We start from the raw sequence: 26,943 nt of genomic DNA, 5'->3' as shown, positions 1-26,943 counted from the left end.
TAGCTTTTTGCTTTTTTCCTCTCAGAGGATTACATACCAGTTCTCCTATACTTCATGGATATTTTAATTTATTTTGGTTTTAGGGGAGAGGGAAGGAGGGAACGGTGTTCATAGAACCGTTTGTCATTTGTCTGTTGGCTACTGGCATTCAAACATTGCTGTTGAATATTGTGACATTTCTGTTAGTTGGACTTCTCCCTATTACTGCTGAAAAATTTAGGTGTCCATCGAATATTGACTGGGATTTCTTCCTGCATTTTTGTTTATTTTGGAGAGTTCTGTATTGTGAATAAAGAAACACATCGCTTGCATGATGTGTTTATTTAAATAGAGCAGTAGATCAAGTGAGTTGCTTGACTTAAATGTTATTGGCAATTTAGAATAATAGACGTAGTAATGTCAGAAAAATTTTTGTAGTTACTGGTTGGGTTTCGTTTTCTTTCAGACTGAACACAAATCTACTACATTTTCTTTAGCTTACCTTTGCATCTTAACTTCAGGTAGAAGTTAGTTGTTTAATCTGTTCATATTTAAAATGGTAAGCAGCAAACCTTTCTTTCAATAATGTTTCCAGTTTCTCCAATTTCCCCTTGACTATTAGGTGGAAAACTTAGTGTAGATAATTCTTCAAGCCCGTTAAATACTTGAGTCTTTATTTAATCTTTGAAAAATCGAGGATGAAGGTTTACTGAGGGAAAATTACATTTTACAGTGTGTTTCCTTGTTCCCCTTTCAAATTCACTCCAGGAAGGAAAAGAAAAGCTAGAAGACCAGGCAGCAATTCTAAGCTGGAATATTTGGTTTTGTTTTCTAAACTGGCCTTTACAAAAGAGCTAATTTGTGTCTTGGCGTTTCCATTGTATATAGTGCATTGGTGTTATGCATATAAAATGTGTCAAGTTGTTAAACTGCCAACAAAAAGCATCTGTTAGTCACATGCTGCTAACCTGAGATTTAATTACAGACTCACAGATTAATGGCAAACTGAATATTTCTCCAGACTTAACCTGCAGATGTCTTTGGCTCTTAAAAAGAACCAATTTATTTTTAGAAAAGGTCTGTTATGTTCTGTTTTTTTCTGACACATTAGGAATGATTCATTCTGAGCAGAGGAGAGAAACACTAAAATTACTCAGTGACTTTTACTACATCAAGGACTCAAAGGTTGTTCCAGACATCAACATCTGCCTTTATAAACATTTTCCAAATTTAAAGTTCTTTGTTTCGGCTAGTCTGAAGATTTTTTTTTTTTTTTTTTTTTTTTTTGTGAAATTAGAATAAATATCTTGATACTTACAAAGAGAACTGTGAAGGAAGTTTTGCTCTGTAAAATACTTTGGCTAGGCCTGTGTTTAAAGCATCCAAAAGCAATAGCTGGTGGTTTTTCTTTTCAACTATATATTTTCACATTTCCTGAAATCTCCAGACATCGTTTATATAAAAAGGACTGATAGCTTTCAGTACTAATGGAATAGCTTAACACCCCTTGAAATGAGTTGCTTCTATATGTACTGATTCAGGGCAATGACTCATTTCAATTAGAATTACCCATAAAGAAACTTTTATGTGCACTGTTTAAGTATTTTGCAATATTTATCTGACTTCCTGGATTTCAACTTTTAAATTTTCTTAGTTTTTTTTTTTTTTTTTTTTAAAGCTAGGATACTTTTGATAATGCCTTCTTTAAATTGAATTTCTTTGGTACATTAGTCTGAGAAGGATATCTGTGGTATCTATGCTGACATTTTCCATATGATCAAAGTTGTCTTTCATGCTCATTCTCTGCAGCCCAATCTTCCCCTGAAGAATCACAACTTTGTTTTCGTTGCACTCATACACCTGGCAGATTCTAACACCAGCCTGAATTAATATCCCAGGCCTTACCAGCGTGTCCATTTCAGTAAAATCTGAATTTCTGAGGAATGAGAATGAGATACCTGCTCAGTCAGCCTTAACTTTATTTATGTCCTGGTTTTGACAGTTGCTGATGGAAGTTTTCTGCATCCACTCCACTTGCATCCCCTGTGTTTATGATGGCTGTTTGGATTCACAGAGCACTCAGTGGGAGCAGCTTAGCAGGCTGAGATAGCAGTAAGCAGGCTCTGGGAAGGTTCTGGCCCCCTATAAGGCAGAGAAATGAGCTCCTTTGTCTGACTTGTCTGTGGGTGATCAAGGGGAGATGTCCATGCTGACCTTCACTGATCTACCAGGCTGCCTCATGTGGCTGGGCTATGCAGATCACTGATAGCTGCAGTCCCTGGCAGTCCTCACCTGCAGTGCCAGTGTTGTCTAGGCTTGAGACCTCTTTGATAACAGAAAGCTGAATGGCTCTGGGCTCATCTTCATTCTCTAGTTTTCCTTGCTAGCACCTGATGGTTTTATGCTATTGTCCCTCCTCCCCCAGGGACATAGGGTTCCTCTAGACTTCATGTTATAATTCTGTTCTCCAAGATTCTTTGTGTATTCATGGTTGCAGTCTCTTATATTTAATTGTGTTGTCTCTGACAATTTTTTCTAATCTGGCTAACTCCTGTATGCAGCTGTGCCCATCACTGGTTGTCCCTTTGGCATTCACATACTTAGATAAAATGCTTGTATATACTATGTCATCACAATGCTACAGAATATTTGCATACCACTGTTGGTGAACAGTAGTTTTTACACTTACATTTAACAATTTAGTATTAATTATATCCTGATTAGTACATTTATCCTTTAAAGGCTTCGTAGGCCTCTGTTTTGACTATGGGATAGATTGCGTTTGCATGTCAAGAAGTTTAGGATCCTAACTCTGTGTTAGGAAGTTTTTTAGAGAAAGGAATAGTTTCAGGCTCCCCTTCATCAGGATCAGAGCAAAAAAATATCTGAGCTGCTTAAAGTGGCCTTATCAATTGATTTTGTAATGACAAGCCTGCTTGTATTGCTATAATGAGTCTGAATAGTGTGCTGACATTTGTAGCATATGTGACCCATAAATTTTTATGAGTTCAAAAATTAAAAAGTTTTGTGAATCTTCCCACTATAAAATCTTGATTCTTAGGTTTTGTACACATAGGACAATTAGATGGTTACGCTGCCATTCAAAAGCACCTTGAATGGCTTGTGGCAAAGTAGCCTAATAGTCTCCCAGCAGATTGAGGGAGGTGATCCTGCACTTCTACTCAGCATTGGTGAGACACATCTGGAGTCCTGGGTCCAGTTCTGGGCTCCCTCAGGAAAAAAAAACGTGGACAAATTGGCATGAGTCCACTGAAGTACCATGAAGACAATTACGGACTTGGAGAAACTGATGTACCAGTAGAGGCCGAAGGAAGAGAAGTTTTAGGGGGATCTTATCAATGTGTATAAATACCCAATGGAAGCAGAAGAGAAGATGGAGCCAGGCTTTTCTCAGTGGTGTGCAGTGACAGGACAAGAGGCAGCAGACACAACTTGGAACACAGGAAATTTTGCTTAAACAAATGAAAAGAAGATGGTTTTAATGTAAGAGTGATCAAACAGTGCCACAGGTTACTCAGAGAAGCTCTTCAGTCTCCATCCTTGAAGATACTGAAGTGGAATATGATCCAGGGAAACCTGTTCCACCTGACTGAGCAGGGGCATTGGTCTCTGGAGGCCCCTCCTGACCTCAGTGGTTTTGTGACTCATTAAGATGGGAAAACTTAAACCATTGGCTTGGAAATGTCAGGACTACAATGCCTTTGGGTTTGGGTTTGGGGGGAGAGAGGCAGTGTGTGTGGCATTTGGTTTTGGTGTGTTGGGTTTTTTTACTGTATATATGGCATTGCAGTGTTATATCTGTTTCCAAGAAAGAGACTATGGGTGAATATGTTACTCTTTTGAAAAATTTAATGTTGCAGGCTTTGTAATTATTCATGTAATTTATTGAGAAAATGCTTTTTGTGTGAAGGAAGTTTTTCAAAGACCCTACAGAAATCTCCTGAAATCAGGAGAAGCTTGAAGCCTTTGTGCCCTGATCTTTTAGCTGCAAAGCCTCACTTTCTGTCTTTAATAAACAAATGATGTGGTCAGTTCCGAGTTAAATCAAACCCAAATGAATGTTCACTTTTTTTTCTGATGAATATAAATTTAAAGCACAAACAACCATACACAGGAAGGAATAGGGAAATAACTTTATCAGGGTGTAAAATGAGCCATTTAGATGGCAAGGTATGCCAGAATGATGTAGTGTCTGTGATTGAAAGAGGTAATTTGAAGCTAAGCTTGAATATATAAAAAGGTGGCACTTTTATAGCATTCTGGAAAATTGGGTCCCGATTTTCCAAGTAGGCAGTAAAAGTAATAGATGTTTTTGATTAATTTGGCAATAATTTCTGTGTACCTCTGTTCTGTCTTATGGAATGAAGATATTGCTGTCTAGTGTTACTAGATTAGAAGATGTTGTGAAGAAAAATGCATTAATATTTGTAAGTTGCTTAGCTAATTTATCAAGAACCCAGGAGTAAATTAATAATTTTGTATTCAGCACAACATTTGTGAAGTAAATACAGCAGACCATATGCTGAATGGATAGGATAGAAAGAGATATGTAATAACCACTTCAAAAGTAGTTAAAGTATGTATAACTTCTGTGTGGCAGAAAGGACCAAAGTAAGGTTTGATGTGATTAATTAATTTAGTGTTATCTTACTTGTTGGTGAAAGACCCAGCTAACCTTATGTGTGTAATATATAGAGTTTAACTATTCTAAAGACTTATTTTTTTTTCCATGTCTCATTTAAAGACAAATTGTGTCATGTTTTTTCATGTTTGAAAAAAGAAAGAATTTTTAAGAATATGTTTCTGCATTGATCCACTGAACTTTAAAATTGTCCTTTTCCCTGTGAGCTGGGTTTGTTGTTTTAGTATCTTTTTGAACAGCATTTGCCCTGCATGCCTAACACTACTTGCTTTGGTACCTACTTCTCTGTTCTCAAGTTGCTTTTTAGGTTTGGACATACGTTTTGTCAGGCTGGACAGGATGAGCCTGAAGTGACATGGCTTAACAAGAATGACAGCTCCAAATCATTGAATTAGTGCATGTGATTGCCTCTTTATGTCTTAAAATTGTGTATGTCAGAACATTTAAAACATAAAACAAAACAAACAAAAAAAGGAAAAAGAGATTTAATTACTGTGATGTCAAAACTTGGTTTCATCTTACAGTCCCTGTGTTTCACACTGAGTAATAGGCCTTCCTGCTGTGTGCTCATGTATTTTTTTCTGTTTGTATCACATTAATAAATTTCTTTCAGAACTTTGCAGAGCTAAATGTCTGTTCTTTTGTAGCAATAAAAGCTGTTTTGACATGTAAAACCACTTGGAAGGCAAGCTGAGCTTTTATGGGGGAAGAATTCTTAATGTGAATTTTAGTGTTAATGTTTTTTTTTTTTTAGCTCTGAAGTATATTTGAAATGTAGCTCTCCAATGTCTTTGTATTATATAATAGACTAGAGTTTGAATGAAATAAAATGAAACTGTATTAAATTGTCTTGTCTTTATAATTTCAGTGGCCGAACTGGAAAAATTCGAGTGCAGTCCCTGAAAATTGGCTTGATGTCTCTTTCTAAGGGCCTTCTGGAAGAGAAGTACAGATGTAAGGAAGAATTTCTTTTACAAAATACTCTGTATAATTAAGTCATGTACAGTGACAAGGCACCTAGCAAAATTTGTAGTAAAACATTTCTCATGCCTGGTGCAAGGCACTTTTCTTTTGAGTAAGTAAAAGAGAATTCTTTTCATTATCACCAGTGACAATGGTTAAAGTAGGATTTATATCTTGGCTGGAAAGTATTGCTGTCCATTCTGAATCATCAGAAGTCACAGTACTGCAGTCCCCAAAAGAAAAGGACAATATAGCTTTGTGGAAGATAGAGAATTAATCTCTTGTATGTGTGTATGTTTTGTTTAGGGAAAAAGCAAGTTAGTGCTGATTGCATCAGATTGATATGGCTGATAAAGCAAGGAAATACATCAAAGTCCTGCAATTGTATTTAGTGGTCTATGAGAAAGACTATCTGAACTCTAAAAATAGTTTTCCAGTACATGTGCTTTCTGCCAGAATTGCACAATGAAAGTTTAAAATACGTTGATTTTAGTAATCTCACAAGCTTGAGAAATACTGAGTAATATAAAAACATTTCACAAAAATGAATGCAGGACTAGAAGAGAATTTAGTAACATTGTGGGAAAAAAGCCCTGACAAATACAGAAAAGAAGATGAAGCACTATATTAGAGCGTTCTAGATGATGGACATTTACATATTATGCACATAATCTTAAATTTGCTGTTCTTTACAGCAGTTCCTCGACTCATTTTGGAAATCCATGAAAAAAATCATAGAGAGACTGAATTTGCTCCATGTACCTTTGGAGCTCTGCAAAAACATTTCTGCTTTCCTTAAGAGCATTTGTAAGCAGTCTTGTAAACTTAGTTATTTACTTTGAACAAGAGTAGAGGTGTTTTATGCATTGGGACATATTTTGACATCTGAATGACATACTGAGACTTTGGTGTGTTTAGTTTCCTTCTGTCATTTGATAAATATGTGAAGTATTCCATAACTAAAAAAGAGCTTGATGGACATACCTTTGTTCCATGATGACAATTCAGGAGGCAATCTGTTGTTCTGTGTGAAATAAAAAGCTTTCATGAAGTGTAGGAGTTAGGCTGTGGTGATAAACTGATAACCCTAGGAAAAGATGGTTTTAACAAAACTCTAAAACCTGAGAACACTCCCATTAAATTGCTTTTGGCAATACATTAGTATACAGTTGCCAAATACAGGCACTGAAGCAATTAAGGAAATTACCTGGTCAACTTCATATTTATGTTGTTGCTTTGTGTTTTGTAGTCAAATTAAAATGGCAGCTGATGGTGGCTACAGATTTTACATAATTTATGTCAAGCGCAAGATGGACTTTTGCGCTGAAGAATGCTGTGAGAAGTCCTAAAAAATTAGTAAAAAAAAAAGTCTCAGAAGACTTTTGTACCTAGTGATTGTAACTTTAACCTGAAATACATCTGAAATTAAAATAGTTGCTTGCATTCTTGAAGTACAGAATTAATAGTTAGATAATGCATCCTTTTTGTTGTAACTTCAGCTCTGATCAATGTGCCAGGCTTTGATATCTTTGTTAGCTTTATTGTCCTTATGAACCTTAAAATTGTCACAGAAGAGCCCTTCAATCCAAAAGAAATTTTGCTAACAAAGGAAGTGTGTCAGGTACTGTTCTTGGTTTGCAGTGGCTTTTGAAGTCAGTGTTTTGGGGTCCTCTGGCACGAGCTGTCACAGACTCATCTTTGATATGAGCTCTTTTGGGTCTTTTGATTTTTGTCATACCCTACTAACCATCTCTTGTTGAGAGAAATTTTGTCAGATCTACTGAGTTTTCAGTCCTTGAGTGAAAATTGTAATGGAATTCCTGAGTATTTTCAAGAAAATCAGTCACTTGGAAAAAAAACTAGGACCTCCAAACATGGATGCTTAATGCTAATTACCTGCCTTTTGATTTTTCCCTTTCTCGGGCCAACTCCTGGCATTTGCTTCTCTTTTTGGCTGTTTCTTCTAAGAGTTTCTGAGGCGTTGGCAATGGCAGGCTGCTCTGAGGGTGACAGCCTTCGGATGGTTGTGGTTAGAGCCCTCAGCAGAGCACAGACTGTGCCAAAAATGCACTAGCCTTGGAGAGGCAAACTCTTCTTAGAGTAGTAGGTGGTAAAATAAGCAAGTTTTCTTGTTTGAAAAACTTTTGGCTAAATCCTTAATTCTTTTGTGAAACTCTTGACCGGAATGTTTGCTGCTCAAGCGTTCAGCCTTCCTAGAGACTGTGTGTTCATTTCCAGCATAGGTAGGATATTCTCACTTGGCACAGTTTTTTAAAAATGTTTTGACAGAGAAATTTTTCTGATTTTTTTTAAATTTAATTAAGCTTCTTTTTAAGATTCGAGACTTCAGGGTTGACATGAGAATGGATCTTTAATTAAAAGTCTCATTTGCTTTAGAGGAAACATTGAAGCCTCAATTAAAGAATGTGTATTCTTGAAAATCTTTAAGACATGCTTAACTTCACATGCCTGAGTGGTCCTGAGAATAAAAATGGACCTGCAAAAGTAATTCAGTAGTTTTGAGCTGCTTACATCTATGCTTTGGGGCCAGAAGTCTCAGGGCTTTTCTGTTGTTGAGGCTAATGTCCTGGTCTGGCCATAACCATGCTATTCTCTGCTTTCTCTTCTGACAAGGAGGGTCACTCATGAGCTACAGAAGAATGCATTTGTGTGTACTTCACTCTTCCCTTGTTTCTAACACCCAAAGCCCAAAATGGCAGCAGAAACAGAAAAAAACCTATATGGAGTTTTTTACAGTGTGTAGCTTTTGGTTCATGTTATTTAATGTGCAAAATCTTTAGGATTTGAGCTGAAAAAGAAGGGCTACTTAGTAAATTCCATCTTCTAAGCAGTTCAGTTTTCAAGTGATGTACAACGTCCTTGGAAGGTGGTAGGTTTTTTTTACTGTTATGTTTATGTTGTAAATTTTCAAATAATTTGGAACTAACTTTAAAAAAAGGAAGAAATTAGAATGTGCCTTCTGTTTGTGACAATGCAACATAAAATGTGGGTTGTGGACTTCTTTCTACTAACCATCTGATTATCCTTTTGGTAGGAATTCAATAAAATTTTCCAAATTTTCAAGTATCCCTTTCTTTATCAACCATTGAGTCCTTTTTTCAGGTTGTCCAGCTAAGTTACAGAGTCCCACTGGCTGTAATCCTCAAAATACTAGTGTGAGGCTGAATTTATTTAACTGATTTCTCTTTTCCTGGCTTCTGTTTTTTTCATACAACTCAGATCTGAGTAATCTTTTCTCTGCTTTCTCAGTCATTCTGCTTGTACTTTGGTAGAGTCCCTTATAGAGTTTAACCTTTATATAAATACATTTTATGTTGAACCTCCTTTGAATTTCATTTAAAAGAGGTTGTGGCTTTTGAGATTGCTGGTGTGTGATGTATGGAGTCTCTTTCCCACTGGTGGGGAGTGGGATGCCTGGGTGCTCCCTGTCAAAGCTAAAACAGGCTCTCCTCCATCTTCCACTTGAGAGATGTTCTTGCCATGCCTCATTTGCCAGGGAATAGCTCATGGTTTATTTGGAGTAGGTAGGCCAGATAACAAGAGCATTCTCACTTTCCATGCCTTCAGTTTTGGGAGCTTCTCCTCCTGTGTGCTGCATGGAAGGCATTGAGGGATTTGGGAAAAGAGGGTGCCATCCATGAACTCCTTGCACCTGGACAGTCTTTGGTTGTGGCACAGCTGCCAGTGTTAAGAAGGAAATTATTTGGAGGTGTCTGAGCTCTTCAGGTATTTGCTGTTTTCCTCCTAGCTAATCACTGATCCCTCTTCTGTTGCATTGTTTTCATCTATTTCCGAGCTCCACAACTGGGAGTTTTAGGGATTAGGAAACTACTGCCTCCTAGCTCCAGCAGCTAATGAATTGTTCCTCTTTTATGGCCTGTTTGCACTGCAGATTGATGCAAACAGAAAGAATAAGACAATTTTTTTTCTTTGTTTTTTTATACCATTGGTTTTTTTTAAACTGACTCTTAGGAATTGAAAAAGTATCCCATCCTCAGCTGAAGAAGATAGCCAGGATCTGGGATTGCCAAGAGGAGCCTGCAGCTGGACAGTACTAATTCTGTCCCCTAATTCTGTCTGTGTTGATTTTTTTTTCTCAACACTGAGTGAACAAGAAGCTGTAGCTGCTGTTTGACTAGGCAAGAAAGGGTGAGACAAATACAATAAAATCTAAAAATTAGTAAATTAGTTCAATCATCTGGATTTTTTTTTGTGAAGATCCTTTCTTCTGCTTCCACCTCCTTTGAGAAGAGAAAAACTGTGCCCAGACTGTCTGAAGCACACTGACAAAGCTTGCCAGTTGCTCCAAGTGAAGTGCAAAACAATTTACACCACGTAATAAGAGTTACTCATGAGTGTTTCTGAACAAAGGTTGCTTTTTCTTGATCAGAAGTGCAGTCAGGCTGAATTTTCAAATGTCATTTATTTCTAGTTTATTGGTGGTTGTTCTGATGGGAAATATGAAAAAGTAAGGGCATAATATAGATGGATTCTTATTCTTTTAAGATTACTTGGAGCTTTAATCCAGGCCACCTATTGAGTGCAAAAGGAGATTGTAAAAACCAGCTGGAATGAGCATAATAATTTGATTCCACTTCTTCTGTAATTTGTACAAATCACAGAATAAAAAAATATTTCTTAGATAAACTCAGCATTTAAGATGTTTTCAGAAAAGATTAATGTCTCAACTGAGTGCTAATGTACACAGCTACAGAGTTCATAAATCAAAATTGTTGGCAGAAACATTACCAGTTTTAGCTGAGCATTTTAACAATTAAAATTTTTCAATCAAAGAAACGTGCTAAGAAAGCACATGAGAAATAATAACTGTACTGCTGACAGGCCTATTGACGCAGTGCCTCAGTGTAGGCACAAGCACTATCTTCCTTCCCAGTGCCTGTACCTGGAAAAATTTTCTTGATCCCTTTCAGCATCAATTTTTTCTGTTGTTGCAGTCATCCTGGTTCATCCATTTATACTACAGGACATGACACCTGCAGTAGGAAAATGGAATCAATGAAGGAAAAGTACATGGAAGCAGACATGGTTATCCAGGAAGATAATGTGATTACTGTTTAGCTCGAGTTGTCTTTCTGGCTGCTGTTCTTGCTTTAAGCTATTCCACATGGCCAGTTGTGACTTGTGGTAACTTCCAGGCTCAGTTCAGAGTAATTGTGCTTCTGTCCCCAACCAACTGAAGCATGACACAGTTTTTTAGCATAAGATGTGGATATCTGAAATATGATTTCATTCTTCATGGAACATAGAATAGTTTGGTTTGGAAGGGGCTTTAAAAAGTCATCTAGACCAACTGCCTTGCAATGAGCAGGGTCATCTTCAGCTGGATCAAGTTGCTCAGAGCCCTGTCCAATCTGGCTTTGAATCCAGGGATAGAACATCTACCACCTCTCTGGGCAACTTGTTCTAGTGTTTTGCTACCCTCATTGTAAAAACAAATTATTCTTAATAACTAGTCTAAATCTACCTTCTTTTAGTTTTAAAACCAATACTACTTATCCTATTGCAACAGGCCCTGCTAAAACTGTGCTCCCAGCTCTCTTGTAAGGCCCCTTTGAGTACTAAAAAGCCACAGTAAGGTCTTCCTGGAGTCTTCAGGTTTAACAACCCCAACTCTCTCTGTCTCTGTCTTTCTTCAGAGTGATGGAACATCTCTCCTATTATGAGTTTTTAGCCTTTTTCTAGATCTGCTCTAACAGTCTTTCCTGTGCTGGGGACCCCAGAGCTGGACTTGGTATTCCAGGTGCAATCTCATAAGAGCAGAGTGTGCGGAATCACCCCCCTCAGTCTGCTGGCCATGCCACTTCTGATGCAGCCCAGGATACAGGTGACTTACTGGGCTGTCCAGCTTTTCATCTGCCAGCAAGAGCCCTTTGCCACAGGGCTGCCTTCAGTCCCTTCATCCCCCAGCTTGAACTGGTACTAGGGGTTGCCCTGACCCAGGTGCAGCACCTTGCACATGGCCTTGTTGAACCCCATGAGGTTCCCAGGTTGTCCAGGTGTGGATGGCATCCCATTCTTCGGATGTGTAAGCCATGCCACTTGGCTTAGTGTGACTTGCAGACCTGCTGAGGGTGCACTTGATCCCTTCATCTGTTTTGTTAATGAAAATATTAGATAACACTGGTCCCAGTATGGGCCCTTGAGGGACATCACTCGTCATTGTTGTCTGTCAGGATTCTGAGCTGTTGTTGGCCACATCCAACCAATTCCTTATCCATCTCACAGTCTACCCATGGAATCCATCTCTCTTGAATTTAGAGACATGGATGTTGGGGAGGACTGTGTTAAAAGCTGTACAGAAGTCCAGAGAGGTGACATCTATAGTAATGCCCTCATCCAATAATGTAGTCATGCTGTCACAGAAGGTCATTAGGTATGTAAGGCAGGAATTTTTGCTGGTGAAGCTGTGCTTCCTCAAATCACCTTTGTGTCCACTATGTGCCATAAGAAGCCATATAGCTTCATTTATTTGGCCTTATTTTTCTCATTTGTATGGTTACAAATCAATATTAGATGAAGATTTTGGGACAGTTGCCATTTGTAACCAGAATTTAATACAGAAATTAAAAGCTTGAGCTGCAGCATTACTGAATAAAAGGAGGTGTACATGGAAATGGAACAAGATGGTGTCTTTTGTTGATGTTGCAGACCTCTTCAAGGAGGTGGCAGGCCCTACAGAAATGTGTGACCAGAGGCAGCTGGGCCTTCTGCTTCACGATGCTATCCAGATCCCGCGACAGCTTGGGGAAGTGGCAGCCTTTGGTGGCAGCAACATTGAACCCAGTGTGCGCAGCTGCTTCCAACAGGTAAGATGAAGACCTTCATGTGAAGAGCCAAATAAAACCAAACTCTCTCTTAAGTTTACAGATTCACTTATATATGCTGATGTAAAAAGAAGAGAGGAATATAAAAACTTCCACTGAGTTTTGAACAGAAATGAATATGCTCCTATAACTAAGTATGGGAAATTCATGTGAAAATGCAGCTGGGAAAGGTGGTTTATGGTTGAGGAGAGGATCAAACAGATTTTGTTTAGCCAAAAGAATATATAAATCTTCATGATTCCGACAGTGTTTGCAGCTCTAAAAGCTGTTAAATTTTATAGCAGCCAATTATCCTGCTTTGCGTTGTTCAAAGCAACCTGATGCTGTGAAAAAAACCATGCTTTTTCCAGCTGGAACAAGGCATGATCTCAACAGAACAAGAAAATGATGTTGATAGTAATTTTTGACCTTGTGCATGAGGAAATTATTTAGCATTATGTTACTGACAAAGGACCTTGCAGTTGCGTGAAACTTCAAGTGTAATCTTTTTTATATTGCAAGCCTTTATGCAGCAGATCAGAACATGGAATAAAGCTCTTGCAGCCTGCTGTGAAGCTCCACACTACATGCAGGGGGTTAATGAGGCTGCAAGGAGTGTCTGTCTGTTTAAAGAAGATGAGAATTAAAAACAGAATGTTGTAATGGACCACAACTAACTCAGATTTTTTCAAGGATGCCTAAGGCTCCAAATGTTAGGTAGTGATAGCCATTCTGCTTCAATGCATTATTTTTGTGAAAGCAGCTGATTTGAGCATTGTCAGAAATTTTATATGGTTTAAAAATACACCATGGCTTATATAAAATTACTGACATGGATATTTCTGATTTTTATGAATTTAACATTAAAGATTTTAGTGAACTTTCAGAGGATTTTCTTTTGCCGTTCTTTCATAGAGGTTTCTACATTTTTGTCCAGTTCTTTGAAAAATGCGCTTGTGCTGGCTTTTTTCCTGAACTGTTAGATTCATTTCTGGATTCAGGTGATTAGGATTGGAAGAGTGTTTGTCCAGGTCATGAATAATTTGATAGATACTTACAGAAATTGATTTCACCAATTAACCACGTAAAGCTTCCCCTGATATTTTAACATTGCTGCTTCAGAAAATAAGGGATGATGCTTGACTTATCTATCACTGGCCTTGAGTGGTTTGAGTCATACTGAAATAAATTTTTCATTTATTATTCACAACGGTGCCCTTTATGTCCCTCAAGTACCTACCCCATCTCCCATGCTATTCAATTTTGGGTGGGGGGTACTAGCAAGATATTGTTTAAATACTTGATGTATTATCACAATTATACTGATAATGAGGTTCCAATCCCTCATCTCACAGGAGCAGTTCAAGTTTAGTTCCTGGTTAGGAGAGCACAGAGAAAATATGCAGCTGCATGACAGTTATCTCAACCCAGTGAAAACAAGTATTTTCTTGGTGAGGAAGAAACACTCTTTTGTTCCCATGCTTCTTCCTCTTACTGCCAAAAATGAACTTGGACCATGAATAGGTTAAGGAGCTTTCCATCATGTATTACCATTTAAGAATAACTTTTATTTTAAGCTTTATTTTATTGCTTCCATTGAGCTCAGAAATATTGAGCACTGTTGTTATTGCTGACAAAGTTGATGAATACAATACCTTTGTAGCTAGGCTTCTCTGGTGGTTATAACTTAAAGAAAATGTGGAAATGTGTTTGCTTGTTTCTTAAAGCAATCATGTTAATACCTTAGCTCGAATATATTCTTGCAGTGACTGGCTATAAATGGCAGATTCCTTTCTTGTTCTTTGCCTGTTTGTTTGTTGTGTGTGTGTGTTATGTTTAATGTGCTAACTAGAAAGAACACCATGGGCTTAGAACACAATAAAAAATTGGTGAGTCTTGGGGCAATCAATACACACATGCAAACACTACTGACTTTTAGCATTTTGTCATCCATCTTAACTCAGAAGATAACCATGTCTTCAGTATGTCTGAACTGCAGAATGTGCTCACTTACTTTTCAAGTCCTTTCAGTTGAAAGACAGCTTTACTTTACAGTCTGTTACTTCTGTATTATGTCCTCTGTCTTTCTTACCATCTGTCCATTCTATCACAGCTGTTCAGTCTTCTAAAGTCTTACTGACTTAAATTATTTTCTTTTAATTTTCATTGAGGTGATTTCTGGTATTCTGTAAATGGTTTTGGATTAAACTGTCATGGAAAGAATTCATGCAAGTTGTTGGGGTCTTTTTTCCATAGATTTTCTATGGAAAATCTTGTCTTTTGTTTTGTTGTTGTTGGTTTTGTTTTTTTAATTTGGATGTGGGGTTTTTTCTCTCCACAGAACCACAATAAGCCAGAAATAACTGTAAAGCAATTCATAGATTGGATGCGCTTAGAACCACAGTCTATGGTGTGGTTACCAGTTCTGCACCGTGTGGCAGCTGCAGAAACAGCAAAACATCAGGCCAAGTGCAATATCTGTAAGGAGTGTCCAATTGTTGGATTCCGGTAAGTGAAGAGGTGTTAGGTGCAATGTTTCTCTGAAAATATCCACATTTTTAAGACTTCCAACAAGGGAAATATTTTCCTCTGTTTTTCCACTGTTTTCCTTCTTTAAGAAGGGATCTGTCTCCCATGGTGAGGCCACAGTGTGGCCTGAGCCAGTGAGTTCTGGCTCATGCAGTGCCACTGTTAGACACCCAGTGGTCCTGTGGCTAACAGAGGCACAGGGTGGGCTGTCATCAGGTGGTTTTGGATTGGCGGAATCAAGAGATAGCAAATGAAGTATAAATGCACTCCATGTGTTCTGCAAGCACAAGATCAAAAGGAGGTGATCAGTAAGAAAAAATATGGACTGTCTGTCTGCTCTCCTGCATAAGGCTTGGGAAACTCACTTATGCCAGGCAGTATAAAACACCCTTCAACATCAGTCTCTCCTTGCTTAAAACAAATGCTGATATGTTGCTGTGATGAGACTTACAAAGTCCCTGTCTATGTCCCTGAACATAATCTTACTTTTCTCTTTTCAAAGAAGAGTGTGAATTCTAAAAGAAAATGTTACATGGGGAGTATTCTCCGTGTTATTCTCCTGAGCTGTAGTTGATACCCTTAGTAAGTATTGCTATGACTAACATGCATTTGTGAATTGATTGCTCCAGTGTATAAACTGATGCAACCCTCATCTCCAAAATCTGCATTAGAGGCCAGAGGTGAGCATAACTGGCTTTTTCCTCTACTGTGGTCATGTATAATATATATACATGTGGTCATGTATAATGTATTATCTAGGAAAAATATAAAGCAGTCAATCATGCAAATGCTTCTGAGATTTTTCTTTAGGTATTTAGGCAGATGAGAAATTTGTGTTCATCATGCTTTCTGTCCTCCATCTTTCTGTTATTTTAGAGGATAATAATATGAATCCTGAGGTCAGATTCATGTTGCCTAGTTTTAGGAATGCTGGCTTTAGTCAATCCTACGGGATCGAGCTAGCAACCCCATTTTTCTTTCTTTATTATAAATATAGATATGTAAGTATTTGATCAAACTTTGTTGCTTAAGAGATGAAATTTTCTAAGTGTTCCTGTCTTTGTTATTGTTTGAGGAAGCGTAGGGTGACAAAGCTCTGGCCTCTGGCACAGCTATGTTATAGTTGTCTAAGTTGTACTAAGTTGTACTAAGTGTAGGAGGGCAGAGAGATAGAAAAGACAAAGACCCATTTAGAATGGGTCATTCTAAATAATTTCTACAATGAAGCTCAAGATCTGCAACAACAAAAGCATCTAGCATCTTAGCAGAAGGTAAATGTAGCCATTTAATGCACTGGCTCTGAGAAAAGATTATAAACAAGTTGGATCAGCATCTTTTAAAGTGAACTATTACATTTATAGACACATATTCTCTTGCAAAACAAAACATAAAACTCAACAGGGGAAAGGGGAGAAATGTGGATGGGTACTGAAAACTGCTCTCAGGAAGCAATTTAATTTAAACTTTAACTATTCAGTGGATATTCAGTTAGGTTCAGTTAGTTCATTTTAGTTTCATACAAATGATATAACCTCATTCAATCAGAACAAACATAGCATAGAAACAGTGGGTGCAGTCTGGAACTGATCTGTTTATTTAGTCTAAATAAATAAATAAATCATGATCCTGGTGATTACATTTAGTGTAAGGGATACTGTAGAAGTTTGTTAGTCTGTTTTATACATATACTCTCTTAAAAATCACTAAAAGGAAACAAATCATTTTATATTTTAAACTGAATTTCAAATTATTCTTGCAATTCATGAATTCTTGAGAATTTAATTTTCTGAAATGTTTGTCGAGATTCTGAGCATCAAAATTATTTACAAACCTTTAACTGTTGAGTATAAAAACTGAAATAAACCAGTCTGGTTTACAAAAGGTTTTTTTTGAGATAACAAATGAATAGTAAATAGAGGAAAAGAAAAACTAAAGCAATGTAGTTTAAAGTCAGTAAAATTTTAATATTATAAATTCTTCCCAGTCCATCAATGAAGCTGATGCCTGTAAGATTTTCTGCATCAAAGCTGCTTGGGCAGCAGGTGATTGATATATGCAGTTACAGACTCTGTAATGCATTTCAGATCTCTCTCTATAGTGATGTGGAGACAGGAACATTTAAATACTCATTGAGATGTGTAGTGTAGAAGGTTCTGTGGACTAAGAGGTCTGCAGGGTTGCTGTGTCCCCTGCAGCTGCTGCAGTGGCTCTGCTGTCCCTGGTGCTTGTTGGCCGTGCCACGTTCTGGTTGGGCACACCCACACACTTCAAAATTCTCTCTCAGCTAATCCCAACAAACTCCCTGTGTCCTTGTGTTGATGCTGCTGAAAAGCAGGTGACCCATTTCAGAGAGTAATTTGCTTTGTGAGGCTTAATTAGAAGTAAACCTCTAATCACTTTGTTTAATGTCCCCACAGGTACCGGAGCTTGAAACATTTCAACTATGATGTCTGTCAGAGCTGTTTCTTTTCTGGCCGCACAGCAAAGGGGCACAAACTGCATTATCCAATGGTGGAGTATTGTATACCTGTGAGTACCAGTTTGCTCAGTGTTTCTAATGGAAAACAACCCAGATTTGAGGTCTAAATATTTTTTTCATAATCTTTGTTACCTAGCCAGGATTTCTTTTACATTTGTTTAATATGGCTTGTCTTCCTACCTTTCTCTTTGGAAGGCATCAGGAACTTTTCAGGTTTTGCTGGTTTTATGTAAGGAGTGTTTGGAATCTATAGAAATGGGCAGCAGTATCCACCTCTGAGAGAACTTAAACTTCACTTCTGATTGGTAAAACAAAGGTTGAATATTGAAAGTAACTGCTGTTCTTGTATACTAACATATATACACACACAATAAGGGTAAGAACATGTCAGAAGCAAAGGACTTGCTTTACCATTGCTGTACTCTGGTAAAGAGTATTTAATATTCTAGTAATGCACATTAATATTTTTAGGGGGCTATGTTTTCAGGTCCAGGATTTCCTTGCTTTGTGAAAATGTGGCTAGAAATAGATTGTTTTTCATTCTATTGTGTAATTGCTGTTTACTGGGATATATAAAAGTTGATGTGTAGCTGAAAAAATCCCAAAAAACAGAATTGATAGTTTCTAACCAGAAATGGTGTGAAGATTTTAACCAGAAATGGTGTGAGATGTTTACCAGCAGTACCTGACAAAATTTAATTTTATAACACTGTGTTTTCCTAATGATGCTTCAAACACAGTTTTTTAAGGAGATTCCTAGGAGTCGTTCTTTACTGAAGGAGTTGCTGGGTTGCTACATACAAATACCACTCATGCTTTTTTTATCAGATAGCTGTTTACAGTCAAGAATTTTACCTTAGGAATAAATTAATAGGATAATTTGTATGTGCTCTACACAGCAGTGGTGAAAGGTCTGCACGCTCAGAAAATTTCAGACCAGAATGTAACTAGAGCTGATTCAACAGAGCCAATTTTCAATAGTGTTACAAGATTCTGTGGATTCTTCTAGTAGAAAAAATTCATTGAGTTATTTGACTCTTGCTGTAGTTGTTGGACTTACTACCTGTGTTTCCCCTCTTTATTGTCTGGCGTGTCTTCTGTAACAGAATTCAAATTCTATTAGGTAGAGTTTTTACTTCATAATGGTCAGAAAAAAAAGAGTAATGTTAACGTATTTTCATTAATTCTATAACCAAATAGTAATATTTTATTGATAAATTGTCATGTCAGGGAGTACTCTGAACATTTTAAATGTAGATTTGTTGTTTATTCAGCTTTTTATAATTTTATTATATTTTATTACATGACTATTCTAACCTCAGGATTTGGAGGTCTATGATTAGACATCATTAAAAATTCAATTTTTTTCTCTCCTTATAAACCTCATCTTTTGTGGAACAGAAATACTCTTTTTTACTGTCTATAATATGCAGGAAATTCAGAAATTGAGGTGTAAGGAGCGTTGAAACAGATTATGCTGCTGGTCTGCAGAATAAGATATCCTTCCTGTTGAGTTAGTCAAATACAGATTACATCTGGTATGGGGTATTGTACTTTCCCTAGAACATGATGGCATATTTCGGATGAATTCCAGGTTTTGTCTGAAGCAGCAGATTTGATATCTAAGATGAATTTTCAGCTCCTGTTAAACAAGTTCACATTGTGTAACTGTGAGCCATCTCATTTACAAGTGAAGAATGACAAACTAAAAAATATATTCTGGAAATGGCTGGAATTCTCTCTGTCCCTGGAAATAGGGATGGCTTACATTATAATGAAAATTTCTGTTACTGCTGCAAAAAAAATGTGGTTTTAAGGCAATATTAGGTGTAAAATAAGGTAACATAAAGCAAAAGTGTCTTCTTTCCATGAAATACAGGAGGAATGAGGTGACTCCTCTATGGGATTATAAGGAGAGTAAAATGACATTCTTGATTAGAGAGAAGGAAGGAAGGCCAGTGTAAAAAGGGGAAAAGGAAGGAACTTGGGGAAGTTTTAAGAAGAGCAGAAGACAATAAATGGCATATAATTCAGGTGATGCATAAAATTAGAGGTCCAGCAGTGACCCTGGTTAATTTGGAAGTGGAATATGAGAGCTGGAATTTTATTTGGGTCTTGATGGAAGTGCACTCTGCTACCTCCATTTCTGTAAAAATAAATGACCTATTATATGAACACACCTAGATGCCTGTTAGACTTCCATAATCAGTACCCACATGCAAACTATTTTAACTAGCCTTATCCGGTCTAGGTCTGGAATAAAGAATTATTTTCATGAAAAGAATCCTGTATTATTTATTCTTGCTATTTGTAATAATGCTCTGTGGTTGGTATACTAATTACTTGTTAAACCTCTCTACATATTGAACTCATTAAATGCAATACAGCAGTCAAGAATTGCAAAATTTTTTGCAGTTAGTAGAATAGCTTATATGTTTAAATGGAATAATGCCTGAAAAATAGCCTAGACCTGGGTCTGTGAAAAAAAATAAAAGCACCCAAGGCCCCTGAATTGTTCCTTAGAATCCATTATGTTACAGTACAAATAGCTCAAACAGGAAGGGTGCATCTGCTCTGCTTTTTTGACTAAATTCAAAGGCTGTTGTTGTTAAAATGGTGCTTTCTTTGCCAGTGTTGAAAAGCAGAGTACAAATGCATGTACTCACCAAACTGCATTAATAAAATCTAGCTTCACTTTCTTACTGCTAATGCATATTAATACATTTTTATCAAGAATACTAGCAATAAATAGGTTAAAAAAATTCTTCCATTTCTTAAGCTGACATTTAGAACTGGAGCTTAGTCACAGATGGATGGAAGAGCATTTAATTGTCTTCAAGTGAATGGTTCAGTGTAGGGTGTAAAGGTATTTCTCAGAAGCACAGTCAGTTCTTATCAAATTTAAAATAGTTTGGAGAATGGGTTAAGGAATGTGTTCTTCATTGTAATGACTTTTGTGATATTTGCTTTAGGTAAAAATTGTTTCATAATTTCAGATTAGGACCATTTACTCCTCATAGTTATATGTAGTTACTGCATTCTAATCTGTAATGCCATTTTGCATTTGTCTTAGCTTGCAATTTAGTTTTCTTGATGCTGGGGAAAAAAAATCATTATAATAACTTCAGTTATGTCTTTTCTTTTGTCCAGGATTTAGAGATAAGTGTGAGAAGCATCTGAAAACATAATTCTCTCTTAAGTAGTAGAAATGCAAAGTTATTCTAGTTTATTTTTCACCTTTGCATAATCTATGTCTGAAAAGATGGAGTAATAAGATTTTTAATGTAGAATTTTACATGGATGGTAAAAATATTGTTAGATATTTGGGAGTACTCCTACATAACTACCTACACAGTTTATTTTTAGATTTTTTTGTATTGGAAATCCTCTCAGTAGTGTCAGTTGTGTTATATTAATGTGGTTGGGCTTAATGACAGCATACATTAGGGAGGTTCACATCTCTTCTGGGAATCAGTTTCTCTGTGTGTATTAAAACAGCTAATTGGTTTTCTGTTAGCTATAATAAATGTAATTAAGATAATGATGACTTAGGTGTAGACTAGTTCTTCTACACAGCTAGATGCAGTGAAAGGAATAAGAATGTGGGCTTCCATTTGAAAAAGAGACTGCTGAGAAATAAATAAAATTAAATATATGCGTATGATATGTATTCTATATTATTTATTAATTTTCATATATTTATTGTAATTTATGTATTATATGTTATGTAATTTAGAGCTCTACAATTAGTTTATTACAATCTTGGTATTACTTTTTTACCAACGAATACTTGTTCTCTTTCCAATATACTGAAAGCATACACCAACTGGGTTTGTAAGATATGTATGGAAAACATATTTCACCATGCTCATTTTTTTTTCCACTACTTTCCTGGTTTCTTAAATTTTTATTGTATTGGAAGTGATTGTATCTTAGCTTGTTTCTTATAACTCTTTTTTTGCCTGGCTGGTGTATTGAAGAGCACTGATGCCACTTTGTCAATTGTTATGATGGTTTTTTAGTTGTGTTTGGCAGCCATGGATATTAAATGTCTCTTCCTGAACTTTGTCTTGCTCTAAGAACTGAGATTTTAAATTCAGTTTGAAGGCATGGTCTTAGGACTGAATTTTCAGTGAAGGAAAGTCTTTTCTTTGTTTTTGAAGTAGTTCTGTAGCAATGGTGCTATTTGTCCTGTTGACTTGTGTGGAAGTAGTCAAGATGTCATAACGTAAGCAACTGTACCAGGTGCCTGCTAGTTTTAATTTAGAAGATGGATTCTACACAACAGTTCCTGGCTATTCTATTTTTAAAGGAAAGTGTTATAGTACATCTCTCTTGGCATGATTTTGGATTGGATTGTATTTTTTGGTTATACATATTAAAAAAAAAAAGGCATTTTTCTTCAGAGTTGCACCTTAATTGTATGTAAGCTAAAATAGGTCCTTCAAATCTGCTCAAATTTCACTGGTTAGTATTTACAGTGCTCAGTCAGTGCACAGTCATATTAGTCCTCTTTCTGAGAATCAGGTTGTCATACCAAATAAAGAATACATCAGAGGAAAAGTTTTGGCAGCTCAGTAGACACTATTTCTACTATGTGTAGGTATTAAAATTTTCATTCCTTGGCCTTGGGGGCAGAGTTCCATCTGTTGGAGTTACTGTTGCATGAGAGTAAGCAGCTCTTTGCATGGCCTCATGTTCCTTCTTTGGATGATGCAGTGGCTGGAGAGATGCTTTTTGAGAATGATTTTGTGAACCCTCCCTGGATTCACTTTTATTAAAAATCAGGGATTCAGATAGGCCTTGGTCACAAATTTACTCTGTTGTCTACGTTTTAAAGCCACATATGAGAAGCTCCTACCAACACCAGTTTGTTTTACTATTTTTTATTGCTCATCTGAAATGCATTACAGAGTCTGTAACTACATATATTATACATACATTAAAATATATAGATGAATACAGAAATATTTTTAGGTTTTGACAGCAGAGAATAGTTTGCCTGACCTGCTTCTAGGCCTCTGGGTATAGTGTTTCAGGAAAAAGATGTCAAAACTGAAGTCTTCCTGTCTATTTTCCACATGGTTGTCCATTGGCTTTGGCATCCTTTGATGCTGACAGGCTGCAGGGATGCAATTTGTAGTTTGTTACAGAGGCTGGACTGGAAGTCTGTAAAAGCTGTTGCAAATATTCAGGTAATTCTGGAGGTGAATGGCCACGTTTTCTTTACTGCAGTTGCAAGAGAAAATGTTCAATAGTACCGGCTGGAAGGGAATGTTCTGTTGAAATACTCAGCCCAGTCTGAGCACATACACTTTAAAGGCAGACTGTACACTATTTTTTCTTCCTGTAGATCTCTTTGTTGCCATTTTTGCCTTGTATTTTATGCCTGTATCTATCCCTGCTTTTGTAGCAGAAGTTAGCTGAATAGTATTACCAAAGTAGCGTTCATTATTACTGTGATTATCACCGGTTAAAGGGATTTTTAAAAGCAGTTGAATAAATTTTAATTTTTTTCTCAGGATATGGTGGTGGGCAGGAGGGAGCAGAGAAGGATGGGGCTAAGCACTTGCCAGTTTTGGGAGAGGCTGGATCAGTCAGGACTAGTAAAAAAGCTGCTGGGAGGGATGGAAGATGTTGATTGTAACTTGTAAATTTATACTTGTAGAATCTTGCAGCTAATCTATGTCCTAATCTTACTCTGTGGTAGTAAGGAGATCACTGAATCAGTCTGAGTTTGTTACTTTAGGCACTAATTGTTCTCATCAGGCCTGCCTGTGCTTTTGGACAGTGCCTGTACACTGACCACCACTTCATCAATGCATTTTTTTGACTCTGGAATATTACAGGTAGTGGCAGAATCCTATAGGAAGAGATTTGGAAGAGAACTGGAGAAAATGCTTATGAAAATCTTGGCTATTGCAGCAGAGAATGGTTTAGCACATACCATTCCTATCTTGTGGTAAAGTTTTCCATTGTAGGTCTAGAATGGGAAGCAGTGAGGGCTATATCTTACCAACTGATTTTTTCAGTTTTTAATTTTTTCTCAAAAATTAATTTTTTGTGGTTTTTAAGACTGGATATAAATGGTTAGCTTAAGACTTGAACCTGCGTCAATTTTTCTCTAATTTATAAAGTAATTGGTAGCTGCATTTATTGCTGGGAATTTGAAGCCTTGCGATTATTTTCCAGTAGAAGAGAAAATTTTGGTGCTTTAGCATTATTATTGTACCATATCTCAGGACACTAAAAAGGCAATTTTAGCATAACTGAATTTTTAAAGTTCTTCTTTGTATTCTTTTTCAGGACAGCACCAGCAGTATTAATCAATAATATTGACATTAAATCAGTATTATTTAGCAATATTGAATTTTTTTTTTTTCTTTTTAAGACAACATCTGGGGAAGATGTACGGGACTTCACAAAGGTGCTGAAGAATAAATTCCGGTCAAAGAAGTATTTTGCAAAGCATCCCAGACTTGGCTACTTACCTGTACAAACAGTATTGGAGGGTGACAACCTGGAGACGTAAGCTTGGTTTATAGAGCAGTGGCTCCTGGGGTCAGTGGCCTGTTCCATCAGAAACGAAAAGCTGAAACTCTAAAGATGGCCAACAACAATTGCAGAGCCTTGTGCTATATTATTCTGTATTGTTTCATATTATTTTTAAAGTAACATATTTTATGCTTATATTTTTATCAGCATTGTATTATAAAGCCATGGACTTTAAAATGTCCATGGTAATGGACAGAGCAGGTAATTTTGGCAGGGGCTGAATAGCTGTTTTACAGAGAATACTTTTGAGGAGATTGGGTTTTTGGAACTGCGCTGCTTATTTGATTATGTCAAAATTCCTGGAATTAGAAATTTCTGAGTTAATTAGGGTCCTACAGGCTTCAGAAATATTGGTGGCCTAATCAGAGAGAGCACTCTTAGTGTCTCCATGGTATTTGTGGTGCTGACAGAAGTGCTCCACTTTATTTACTCACTTGACAGTTGTCAGCAGAAGACACTATTACAAGAGCAAAAATTGAGATGTGTTGACAGGGTGCTAGAATTAGTTTCATGGCTTGACTGTCCCTCACATCCTGGAGTCTGTGGCACTGCTGCACTGTCCCAACACAACACCACTTAGCAGCAGCCCATGGGAGGCTTCTGCAAAGATGCTCAGCATTCAGGCAGCAGCTCAGTGCCAGTGCCCATGGTCTGAGGGCTTTCATGACTGTCGGGCTGTGCCTTTCATTTGCAATAAGTAAACAAAACCTTCTCATTAGCAGTTTAAGAGACAGGAGGAAGTAATCTGAAAACTGCCTGATTGGTAGCCTGCTTCTAAGGAAGCAATGCACATTCAAATGTTACCCACCAGGGCAGTCTTCAGCTACCACCAACACAGGAAAGCAAAGCTGCTTTAAAGTGGTTAAAGTTTGCCAATGCTGCCAGAAATTGGAATGACAGAACTGTAATCACAGGTCAGGATAAAAGTCTGTCGGTCCAGTCGTGTGGGAAATATACAGATAAATTGTCAGCACCATGCTGAGAAAACTCTTGGTATTGGTTCTCCGCCCTGCAGGTGGCAAAACTCAGTAATACATTCCTGCTAATAAAAAAAATTAAAATAAAAAATCTCTTCTAGTTATTCAAGTGTGAGAATGTAATATAATATGTATTTACCTCCTTATTTTTATGCGTAAGGAAAAGAAGCATTGGTAACTGTGGGGGAGGTTGAGTGGTGGAGTTTTTTGCACCCCACTTTTTTTAAATCCATTTTATTGTTCACTTTAAAATGAAATTTCCGGTACTTGAGCAGAATTGAAATGAATTGATTATGGTTTATGAACTGCAGTTTCATCAATAACACTGATTTGGATTTTTCTTTAAATTGTTTTTTATGAAACAAAATTAAGTATGTAGGTCAGTCTTCTGTCTCTCCATGACCAGTGGCAGTATTTGTTGCTGTCTCTTTTCTACATCAATTGTTACTTGTTCAGGGTGGGTTGCTGTTTAAAGTATTTTGTGTTTCTCCAGCTTTCTCTTGCTTAAGTGGTACTAAAGTTTTTGTTTCATAGTTTCATTCTTTCTCTCTCTTTTTTCTTTTTTTTTGTTGATGTCTTCCTTACAGTCCCATCACTCTCATCAGTATGTGGCCAGAGCAATATGAGTGAGTATGCCAAATCCCTTTATCTGGAAAGCTTCATTTGCCAGTTGATTTCTTTTAGCTCAGTTGCAGCTAATCTGATGTCCCTGAATGGGACGATGGGGCACGGCTGACCCCAAGCAATAGCACCCTCTGGAATATAGTGCCTGTATTTATTTGTCATCAGTCTAACTTGATTTTAAAATAATGTCTATATCATGAATTGCTCTAGACACCACTAATTTTTTTATTATTATTTTTAAACTAGTCCTTCCCAGTCTCCACAGCTGTTTCATGATGACACACACTCCAGGATAGAGCAGTATGCTACTAGGTAAGAGAGACATGGCTTCTTACTAGTCCGTTGCATGTTATGGTTGATTTCTGCAGTTTTTAATACACACTACTGGTTGGATACTATTTTTTAAAAAGATATCTTTCTCTGTACCTAGAAGTGAGTCAAATGTTCTTAAATCATTAGGTTCTTATTAGGATCATATTAAAAGTAAAATACATGTGTTAAATCTATCATCCCTCACACAGAATGGAAGCTGCTGCAAAAATGCATTATTTCTAAAATGTGTCATTATTGGTTTCTTAATTTTTAACCTTTGAAATAAACTGAACTTTTTCTATATATAGGTTTTCCCAGTAGGATATTAGATCCAGATGAAGCTCAAAATCTGGACTCTCATTAAGGATCAGTAGAGATCCTAGGTGCAATAGCTGTTTCCCCTCTCCTCCCCCTCACCTCTTACCAATTCTGCTTAGGGTGAGATTAGCTGAAGGTGGACTGCACAGTTCTGAATTATCATTCAGGATACAAACCTAAATCTGTACCTGTTATGTGCCAACATTGCTTAGCAAAATCGACAATTTACTACTAATTGCCTCATAGGTAATCTGTCTGAAACTACTCAGGATTATTTTTTTCTAGTAATAAAATCTAGAAAAAGAAGACATAATTCTGTGTCTTTCATATAATTTTTATTGTGTCCTTTCTAGTTGAATCTGTTATGTATATGTTACATATAAAATAGTAAATCTTTTTTATTGTCCTAGTCTTTGCAGCTAAGCATCTTTAAAGAAATATTATCAGGGCTTCCCTAATAAGACAGCAGAGACAGTATATTAGGGCTTAAAGCTTTCACTGTCACTGGTTGGAGAACATTCAACTCCCACTTTTCTGCTCACAAAATCCCCTGCCTGGAATGAGGTACTATCTCCCTGTTCTGTTGTGCTGTGTCACTTCTGAGTTGCTTCGAATGTCCTTCCTCAGCTTTCAGTTTTTATCCTACCTTGAAGGCTCTTTGCAACTTTAGGGTCCCTTCCCTGTCTCTCTGTGCACCCT

General features: G+C 37.0%; 1 protein-coding gene across 8 annotated transcripts in view; it reads left to right on the top strand.

Annotated features, from left to right (window-relative positions):
• Positions 1 to 26,943, top strand: part of UTRN (utrophin) — a 338,373-nt gene that overhangs the window by 288,456 nt on the left and 22,974 nt on the right. For all 8 annotated transcript variants that reach the window (XM_059841749.1, XM_059841750.1, XM_059841747.1 and 5 more), the window contains 7 exons: positions 5,511 to 5,596; positions 12,296 to 12,453; positions 14,792 to 14,958; positions 17,397 to 17,508; positions 23,850 to 23,986; positions 25,578 to 25,616; positions 25,861 to 25,926. In XM_059841749.1, coding sequence (XP_059697732.1) covers positions 5,511 to 5,596; positions 12,296 to 12,453; positions 14,792 to 14,958; positions 17,397 to 17,508; positions 23,850 to 23,986; positions 25,578 to 25,616; positions 25,861 to 25,926 — 765 coding nt within the window. The remainder of the gene's footprint in view (positions 1 to 5,510; positions 5,597 to 12,295; positions 12,454 to 14,791; positions 14,959 to 17,396; positions 17,509 to 23,849; positions 23,987 to 25,577; positions 25,617 to 25,860; positions 25,927 to 26,943) is intronic.

The sequence above is a fragment of the Haemorhous mexicanus genome, chromosome 3 (assembly GCF_027477595.1).
Source record: "Haemorhous mexicanus isolate bHaeMex1 chromosome 3, bHaeMex1.pri, whole genome shotgun sequence".
Taxonomy (NCBI): Eukaryota; Metazoa; Chordata; class Aves; order Passeriformes; family Fringillidae; genus Haemorhous; species Haemorhous mexicanus.
This window is presented reverse-complemented; position numbering and strand designations above follow the sequence as displayed.